General features: G+C 57.7%; 1 protein-coding gene across 2 annotated transcripts in view; it reads right to left on the bottom strand.

The window, feature by feature from the left end:
• The window catches only part of SLC43A1 (solute carrier family 43 member 1), an 87,931-nt gene that overhangs the window by 56,546 nt on the left and 21,529 nt on the right, over positions 1-9,856 (bottom strand). For both annotated transcript variants that reach the window (XM_058663016.1, XM_058663015.1), the window contains 3 exons: positions 9,636-9,709; positions 8,130-8,253; positions 6,529-7,078 (listed from right to left, as the gene is read on the bottom strand). In XM_058663016.1, coding sequence (XP_058518999.1) covers positions 6,932-7,078; positions 8,130-8,253; positions 9,636-9,709 — 345 coding nt within the window. In that variant the 3' untranslated portion in view covers positions 6,529-6,931. The remainder of the gene's footprint in view (positions 1-6,528; positions 7,079-8,129; positions 8,254-9,635; positions 9,710-9,856) is intronic.

Genomic DNA, 9,856 nt, shown 5'->3' with positions numbered 1-9,856 from the left:
GAAGCTGCTCCTCAGACAGGCTACAAGGGGCTCCGCATTGCCTGGGTGCTATAACTAGATTTCTCATTCATCCTGGTGTGTCTGGGAGAGCCTACACTAAGTTAGAGGGGGCCTTGTCAGACAGCAGTTGGGCAAGGGTGTGGCTTGACCCAAGGGTTAAAACCCCAGCCTGGAGTGGGGCCAGAGCAGTGGCTCAACAGGCTAATCCTCCGCCTGCAAGCACTGGCATCCCACATGGTGTCAGTTAGTGTCTTGGCTGCTCCATGTCCCATCCAGATCCCTGCTTATGGCTTGGGAGAGCAGTAGAGGAAGGCCTAAGGCCTTGGGCCGCTGCACCCATGTGGGAGAACACGAAGAAGCTCCTGGCTTCAGATCAGCTCTGCTCTGGTCATTGTGGCCATTTGGAGAGCGAACCAGCAGATGGGAGAGCTCTCTGTCCTCACTGTAAATCTGCCTTTCCGATCAAACCATAATACAAATTTCTTTTTTTTCTATTAGATTTATTTATTTTTATTGCAAAGTCAGATAAACAGAGAGGAGGAGAGACAGAGAGGAAGATCTTTCATCCGATGATTCACTCCCCGAGTGAGCCCAATGGCTAGTGCCCACATGGGATCCCGGCGCATTCAAGGCAAGGACTTTAGCCACTAGGCTACCATGCCGGGCCCATAATACACATTTCTAAAGACCTAGCATGGGAGGGAGGTGGGAGTAAAAAGATGGAGAAGACCCCAGATGCTTGGACTTGAGGAAAAGGGAGGCCAAGGGGGAGTTGATTCTTCATGCCGTGCACTTTGGCTGTGTACAAGGACAATGAGACAGCTGGTCAGGAACCCAGGAAGCTCTGTGCCAGGTCTTCCAGGGGCCTGTGCCATGCTGGCTTGGAGGAGGCTAATGAGTGGAACCGGGGGTGTGTTGGTGGGTGGGTGATATGAGCCAGGCAGGAGCGCCCGGGGAGCAGGGCCTGCCTGCTGGGCCCTGGGCAGGGGGAAGGGAGATGCTGGTAAATGAGAGGCAAGCTGTCCAGGTCACAGAATTATCATTGTGAAATATTCATGGGCCTTCGGTCCAGATGCTATTTCCGAACAGTGCGTGCAGGACAGAGTGTGAGCCTCAGGAAGAAGAAGCCTCCAGCAACGCCACCGCAGGCCGCCAGCTCCCCCACCACCAGCAGTCCAGACAGACCCTCGGACACCCATCTCGTGCACACCCACGCGCTCACACTCACACACACCAAGCAGAGCGCCTCTGTGGCACGTGCAGGCGCGCCAGCCACCCACAGTCCCAGATGTACCCCCAAATACCAGCGTGCATGCACACCAGCTTCACCAGGCCCCAGGAGCAGACCACCCCCAGGGGTACCATCCTCCCCTCTGCCCTGCCCCAACACACCCTCTTCAAACAACCCCAATTGCCAGCCGGCACCCAAAGGTGCTCAGGAGGAGACCAAGGTCAGGGAGCGGAAGGGATGTCTTTGAGATGGAACCCAGGCACCTTCCTCAAGCCGGGGAGGCACCCCCCACCCCCTCCTGCTGCCTTCCTGTGGGCCAGGCTCCCAGCCCAGTTGTATAGCTAACGCCTCTCCTAGAGCTGCTCGGTTACCCAGGCCCCCTCCTGGCCCCCGGCCATCCCTCCTTCCCCGTTCCCTACACCACCTCCCTGCTCCAGCTACTCATTACCTCATGCCTAGAATATGAAAGAAAACAGCAATAACCTCCTCACTGCTTCCCCTAGACTCCTCTCCCTCCCTCCCACCCAGCCAGCCAGCCCGGGGAGTTGAGATCCATCGGAACAATTCCCGCATTATGTCATCTTGTCACTGTAGAATCTGCCATGGCCTCCTGCTGCTTCCAGGTGAAAGGGAGCACTCCTCACCCAGCCCAGCACCAAAGACCCTTGAATGTCCAGAAAAGCTGCTTCTCTCATGGCTGCAACAATCTCTGTCATCCCATGGCAGCATGCCTGAAATCCACCAGATTTCTCACTGTCTCTCCATCTAGGAAACCTGGCCTCCACCTCCCCTCCCCAGGACCCAGACTCCAGGGCTCATCGCCCAGGCCAGGGCTGGATCTGCACCTCTCCCATCAGGCAGGGAAATCTTTGCCCTTCAAAGCCGTGGAGGAGCCAGCTAAGGGTTCCCTCCCGGGAGACATGTACCCTCTGCTGGCCACCGTGGGAAGCACAGCCAGGCTGCTGTCTGCTCTAAACTGAGGGCGAGCATCGAAGAGCCTGGGGGGGACAGGAGAAGGACGCCAGATGACAAGGTTTATAAGCCCTTAAGCTGCTAAGGCTCTTACACCCAGAGCCTGCGGGCCACTGGCTCCCAACGTTAGATTCCTAATCCGTGAGAGAGAACGTCTCTCCTGCAACACACACACACACACGCACACACGCACAGCTCCCAGACCCTGTGGACTGGAAATTTGCCCACCTGAATCAGAGGCCAGGAGGCCAGGGATGGTCCAGGTGGCAGGCCCAAGGTCCAGCCCGGGTCAGGTTTCTGCATGCATTTTTAATGCTGACGGCCCGCTCTGTCAGATGTCCCGAAACCTGAGCTCCTCCTCTCATTTCCGCACAGGACGCCCTTCCTAATCCCACTGGGACTGGAAGGCCAGGCCTGGACCTGCTGTCCAGTCACCTTTGGAAAAGTGAGGAAGGGGTGTGTGTGGAGCAAGAAGTAGAAAGGTCAACTGCGTAATGATTTTCCTGCTTTCCAGCTGTGTGACCTTGGGCTAGTTACTTAGCCTCTCTGAACACGTGTTTTGGGGCAGTTGGAGTTTTGCATTGGGACAGTAGTGTCTGCCTTAATTAGGCCGTTGTGGAAAGGTGACCTACATGGCTGTCATGGTCATCTTCCCTCAGGCCTGCCTCCCCCCACCCCATGTTCCAACCCCACAGATGTTTCTAGATCTTTTTTGTGCAAACAAGGTTGGTTCTGCCACCCTCCCCGACCTTGGGCCCTTCTCAAGGTCCTTTGGCCTTGTCAGGTACCCGAGGAGGGAGCTTGGTACAGTAAGAGAGGGGGACAGAGTGCTGCTGAATCAGAGGGGCTGGGGGGGCGGGGACAGGTACTCAGGGAGACAGAGAACCAGGGCAGACACGTTCTTCGTCACCTTTCTCCTTCTTCCTTGCACGGCTGGCTGGCCAGAAGCAGAGGTTGGTCCTGGGCCAGGGGGCAGGAGCATTCAGGAAGGAGGGAGGCATGGGCAGGGGGAGCCATGGCAGGAGCTGGGCCAGTCTTTCCAGCACACCAATCCCTGGCACAAGGCTTCTAAAAATAAGGAAGGACCTGGCGCATCTGACTCGAGTGGGAGTCCTGGCCCCCTCCCCCAGCTGCTGAATCCGACGGCAAAAGGGAGCCCTGGCCTCTGCATTTTTAACAAGTGGAGGTGGGTTACGAAGCACGCTCAAGTTCCAGAAACATCTCCTGGAGGAAGGTGGAGTGGCCCAAGAAAGCCAGAGAGATGAGGGGTGTGGAGTGACACACCTGTTCGGTGTCAGAGGGAAAGTGAGGAGTTGTGGGGGGGCGACAGCGGAGACTGCGGAGCAGGAAGAGAAAGCCACCTGCAGGCTGTGTCCACTCTCTGCTTGTGGCCATCAAAGACGCAGAACCCCGGCCCGGGACCTGGAGGCTCTGGAAGAGCCGCACACCCACCCAGGTTTTGGGGCAGAGGGTCTCTGGCCACCAATGGCGCTGGCTGAAGTACAGCCCCAAGCCACCCCGTCTGGCGCCGCCCGACTTGCCCTGCCACCCGCCCCCCGCGTCTCCAGTGTTACCCCTCGGCTGTCTGCGACCCCCCGGAACTCCGCCCCCCTCCGGCACCATTAACCCCTGCGGTGGGCAGCCGGGGGTCCCGGGCCGAGGGGCTGAGCCCGCCGCCCACACACCAGGACCCTCCGGGAAAGGGGCCGGCGCCTGCCCCCACCCCTCTTTCCGGGAAGAGCTGGGGAGGGGGGCTTCTCCTGGGAGACTCGGGGCGTCGAGATTCCTCGCTCCCCGTTCTCCGGCCCCCGCACCCCTCCTCCTGCCGCCGCGCACCCTCTCCCCTCCCCGGCCATCTGTTCCACTCGGCAGCGCGGCGACAAACACGGCTCCAGCTCGCTTCCGCCCCTGCCCAGCCCCCTCCCCAAACTCCCCGGGGAGAGGGAGGGAGGAGCAGCCGCCCCCCGCCCCGCAGGGAGAGCGCAGGGTCCCGCTCCACCTCCCACGGGTGGAGGTGTCCCGCACCCCCTGTACGGGGCGAGCAGCAGGGACCCTCTCCTTGAGTCTCGGGGGTCGCGGAGCTGGGAGTAACGCTTGCCAGGGGGGTGGTGCGAGTCGGGGTCCTGATCGGCGTGGGGAGGTCTCCAAAGAGGGGCAGAGACAGAGGAAGGGGCGAGCCCCGGGCTGGGTAGGGGTAGTGGGCTCCTCGCCGGCTCGCCGCCCGCGCCCACCCGGGCCCAAGCCGCAGCCACGCAGCACCGCCTGCCGGGCGCGCAAGGCAGGGTACCCGCCGCAGGAGAGCCCCGCAGGGCCCGCCGGGAGACGGCCCAAGCTGGTGGGTGCTGTCCAGTTCTGATTTTTTTTTTAAGCAGTATTGGAAACCAGAAATTGTAGGCTCAGAGTCCTCCAGTCCTCTCTGCAAATATTTCCTATTGAAAAATGGATGGGTGGGTGGAGCTGGTAGATCAGCAGTTCTGGGCCAGGGTAGAGGGAGGAAATGGACAAGGCCATTCACCCAGTCTGAGACTGCGATTGTGTGCCCTCCCCCCTTGCTCTGGAAAGACCTGTGCTTTGGTCCTTGCAGTCAGAAGGTAGGGGGCGAGGGTCTGGCTCTGCCCTAACAACTGCTTCCTGTATGTGTCCTTGAAGGCAGGATGACAGCATGGGACAACGGTTGATCATTGGGATCCCAATTTGGATGAAACGACAAGCTTGTTGGGACAGATGATTTCTTAACAAAAGTTAGTTGCGGAGGCCTGTTCAATGGCATAGCAAGCTAATCCTCCCCCTGCAGTGCCAACATCCAACATAGCTTCTAGTTCATGTCCCGGCTGCTCTGCTACCAATCCAGCTCCCTGCTTATGGTGTAAGAAAGTAGCAAAGGGTGCCCCAAGTCCTTGGTCCCCTGCACCCCACGAGGGAGACCTGGAAAGTGTTCCTGGCTCCGGATTGGCTCAGCTCTGGCTGTTATAGCCACTTGAGGAGTGATCTCTGCTCTCCTCTCTGTATATCTGCCTTTCAAGTAAAAATTTAAAAAAAAATCTTAAAAAAAAAAAACCAAAACCTGAGTTGTGGCTGATGCCTGTCCAGTTACACACAGGGAGCATGACAGCTAGCTCATCTGAGCCAACAGGGGACATGGACTGCCTGGTCAGGGGACGGAGAGCAGCACAGTTGGACAATTCTGGCCAAGCTCTGCAGCATGTTCCTGGGTCTGCGGATGCGCTAAGGTGGACTTCGTCAACCAGTGGACTTTGGAAAGATTTTCTCAGCCGTGGAGCAACCAAACCCACAACATTTCAGAATTATCAAAACCATTCAAGTGAGACCTTCAGAACACTCTTCCCCTCAGTAGGTTCTCTAGGGTGTCTTCAAAGGACACCATCCCCAGGTGCTGATACAGTTTGGCAGCAAGGAGTGGCCCCCCTTCCCCTCCCCCGCAGTCACAGGATGGAAAAAATAAAAGCCCTGAAACATGTGTTCTACCCACCTTCCTCCATGCCTGACCTCCCCATCCACATGAACATGCATCCCTCTCAACTATGTAAAAATATTAAAAAGAAATTACACACATCTTTTTCAAAAAAATGAAAAGAACTGAATTGCTAGTACAGCCTGAGGTGCCCTACTCTCTCTTGCTTGTGTCCTGAGAGCACAGGCAGGTGGCGTGGGGCTGTGCTGGCTGGAAGGTGCGTCTTGCAGGTGGCTTGTCCTCCCTTGACGGAGGCCATTTGACAGCCCCACTGAGGCTCATATGCTGCCAGAAGTTTTCAGATAAAATACAATAGGACAAAAAAGCTGTTACTTTCTCTCAGCAGGCCCTGAGGCTCTTCTGGTGGGAAATTTTGAGTGTTCCCTCTTAAGCATCCTGCCACATCCATCTGCGGAGAGAGGCCAGCTTCCCAAATGTAACCCAAATCCTGGCAACTAGAGGGCAGGAGGCACTAAGGGCAGCGTACAAGCAAAAACAGGAAGGTGAGCCAGACAGCTAGAAGCCGACTGGCTGGCACTCCGTGTGTCCTACTTTATGCCCAGCTGAGCCTGGGGTGAGGAAAGGGGGGTGGGAAGACACCTCTCCTCTGGCCCCACCCCTCCAAGGCCCAAGGATACACCAGCCAGTCTCTCACTTCCCATTTTATTTTCTCAACAACCTACAAGGAGCAGCAACAGGGAGGGAACCCGCCCTCCAGACCCTGGGATAAGCCTGCCCCTGGCCCCAGTACCTCATCCAGGCCAGTCAAGCAGCCCCCAGGGCCCTCTCCCTCCGAGGGCAAAGTGGTCTCTCTCTCTCTCTCTCTCTCTCTCTCTCTCTCTCACACACACACACACACACACACACACACACACACACACACCTGCAGCCAGGACCTTCAGAGCGGCTGGCTCCCTGGTCCCGTCAGCGGGAGGCACCGGGAGAGGCAGGTGCATGCCCTTGCCTCCTCCCGCGGGAGCAGGTGCCTCTGGCACATGACAGTCTTCAGTCCATGGAGCATTGCTTGAGGATATGTTTTCAAGGCCATGCTTGGATAGTTTTTTTGTTTGTTTTGTTTCATTTTGTTTTGTTTTCTTTTTCGCAAGTTGCTACAAAAATAGAACTCCTCTCATTATCAATAAAGCCACGCTCCCTGACTCCCTGTGTCCATCACAGTAGAAAAGCCACGGGCAGGCATTCCCTTTGGTTGGTCAGGCCTTGGCTGCCTGTCATCCAGGTCCCCTGGCCTCAGAGGTCTATGCAGTCATGTTGGGGTCGCTGAGCATCTTCTGCGTGCCCATCCAGTTATTGGCATACTCCTTCTGGAGCCGGTGGCGATAGTAGAAGAGGTAGGAAGGCAGCAGGAAGCCCAGGAGTGAGAACAGCAGGAGGCCAAAGTTCACCTTTAGGGCAAAGACAGAGAGTCAAGGAGGTGCCCATTGGTTTCACTCTCAGGGACCCACTTTGCCTCCAAGGAGAAGGTGCAGCCATTTTGCCCTAAGGGCTGAATCCCAATGACCAATAGTGCCAGCATTATCCACACAATCATGGCCTCAGCCGTTTCTCACTCACTATCCAGCTGCCTTGCAAATGGCTTGAGGTGCCGGCAACTCAGTTCGCTCCGGCCAGTCATGGAGAAGGGACTGTAGGGTGTCTGAGCTGGCAACTGGCCAACAGGAGCCTACAGGGAGGTGGGAGGTAGCCTGGCTCTGAGGCTATGGCTTGGAGGCCGGGAGCCTCAGCAGTCCCAGGACAGTGGGTGGCTCATACCCAACTCCACCTGACTCGTGGGGACCGCCTGGTCTGTGATCTCTGAGGACTTCTCCAGGGCCACTGTGGCCAAGCGCAAGTGGAGAGCAGGTGCATAATGTGTTCTCCGCCCAGTGGTGTGGTTACTCGAGCCAGGGTGGGGAGGATGCCCCTAGTCCTGCAGCCTCTGCATAGGTCAGCTGGAGGATCCATCTCAGGCAGGAAGAATCCATTCAAGGGAAACAGAAGACTTGCCAGTGCGGGTGGCATTGCCTCCTGTATTTGACATTTCAGCCAAGATGGGAAGAACCTGCTTTGATGGGGAGAGAGGATCCTGCGCTGGGTGGAAGCGGCTTGGACCAGCACTTCCAGAGCGCAGCCACAAGAATCAGTACAGGGTGCTCCTCTACAAATCCCCGGGGAGCTTCTTAGAAACAGACTCAGGGTAGGCATTGTGGTGTGGGGAGTGGGTCAGGCTGCTGCTTGCCACACCCATCCCCTTCTAAGTGTGTTGGCTACTCTGCTTCCAGCCCAGCTTCCTGCTAACGTCCATCAAGGAATTCTGCTGGGCAGCCAGCCCAACAAATTCCAGATTGGAGAGCTCTGAGACACCTGCTGGCTGAGATGGATGCACGGAGCAGCCCCACCACATATGCACCCTCTGCTTCACTCCTTCACTCCTCCCTTCCCGACCCCCTCTCTCACCCAGAAGGCATCCCCTTTCAGGGGTCCCACTACGGCCATGAAGAGCAGCTGCTGGAACAGGGCGAACACGGCGCTGATGAGGGACTGCAGGCCCGTGAGCGTCCCGAAATGGTTGGATGGGAACCTGTTTCCCAGGGCAAGACCAGGTGTAAGGGAACAGTGGCCTCTTCCTGTGCCCGCCCCCAGGGTGGCACAGCTCAGAGCTGAGGCTGGCCACATGTGCCCCTCTAGACCCTGGCCTTGAGCACGGAGGCCATGACCACAGGGCCTGCTGTCTACAAACCAGCAAGAGTCTCCCTGTGTTGAGCCCTGATTATTGTCCTGCACTCACAGGGACCACCCTGACCTCACTGAGCCATTCAGGCTACTCTTCCTGCAGCCTTCCTGTGTGCCAGGCACTGTTCTAGGTGTTGGCGGCTCAGCAATGAACCACACGGACAAAGATGGCTGGGGAAAGTGGCACTCTGCTCGGGCCAGCAGCCAGTAGCAAAGCCAAGCAAACGCATGGTGTCAAAGGCAAGGAGTGGCGGACACGAAGGGGGATGTGAAGTAGCAATGCTGGAGGAATATTAGGGAGTTGCAAGAGAAGAAAGCTCTGACTGTAAACAGGAACTACAGAAAGACCCCCAAGAAGGTTGAGCAGGGTGAGATGGAGCCTTAGGGGTATCTAAAGAAAGAATATGCTGGAAAGGGGCACCATCGAGTGCAAAGGATCCATGTAGGGAGCACATGTGGGACTTGAAGGTGGCAGCTGTGGTTGCTGCAGAGGGAGCAAGGGGGCGGGGGAAGGGAGTAGCACAGAGGTGCTGGGGTCTGATGCAATGGGGCCTCTGCAGCTCTAATAAGGCCTTCAGCTTTGTCCTCTGTGGGAAGCTGCGGAGGAGAGATGGGCATCCTGGGAGGTGAGTCCAGCCCCTGTGTGAGAAGCTGACTGGAGGGAGACCATGCGGGGTCACCGCCATGATTCAGACAATGCAGCCGCTTGGGGCTGGGGCGGTAGCCACGCAGGGAACGAGGGACAGTTAGGGACAAGGGAACATGGAGCCAGAATGCAAAGCACGAGCAAGGGAAGGATCAAGGAGGGCAGGGGCGTTGGGTGGGAGCCAACAACAGAACCGCCCGGCGGCTGCACCTGCCACACAGGAGGTCCTACAATAATGAGGAGGATCTTCGCCACTGCGATGCTCTCAGCACCTGGAGAGTTGGGGAGCAGCTAAGGGAGTTAGCAGTGCAGGTGAGGAGAGGGAGGGAGGTGCAGGCAACAAATCCAGGCCCGGTGGCATCCTTTGCAGGCCACTTGAGAGGGACAGGGGCTAACTGTGACAGGAGCTGCGCACCATCCCGGGACTTCACGAGGGCTGTGGACAAGGTGGGTGATGAGATGCCCTCCCTAGCCCCCTGCAGGAGATGCACATTCTCGGGATCCCTTCAGGCAGGGGCATCTGGGACTTCTCCACACTGCTCTGTGCCCCTGGACCAGGAAGGTGGCCTGGCCCCACAACTCACACTGCAGCATAGAGACTTCCACAGGCGGAGTGGAAGAAACCTCGGACTACGGTGTGCAGGATGAAGGTCACCAACTGGAAGCAGAAAGAGAGGGGAAGGGAGGTGAGAGGGAGCGAGCATGCCCCAGCGCTCCAGGCAGGGGCAGGGCTGGGGAGGGTGCAGGGGGACCCGGAGTCTCTCCTATTCCCCTCTGCACCAAGCACATCCGCCAGGAACGTTTC

The sequence above is a fragment of the Ochotona princeps genome, chromosome 4 (assembly GCF_030435755.1).
Source record: "Ochotona princeps isolate mOchPri1 chromosome 4, mOchPri1.hap1, whole genome shotgun sequence".
Classification (NCBI taxonomy): domain Eukaryota; kingdom Metazoa; phylum Chordata; class Mammalia; order Lagomorpha; family Ochotonidae; genus Ochotona; species Ochotona princeps.
The sequence above is the reverse complement of the archived record's forward strand: the minus strand, read 5'-3'. Positions and strand labels throughout refer to the sequence as shown.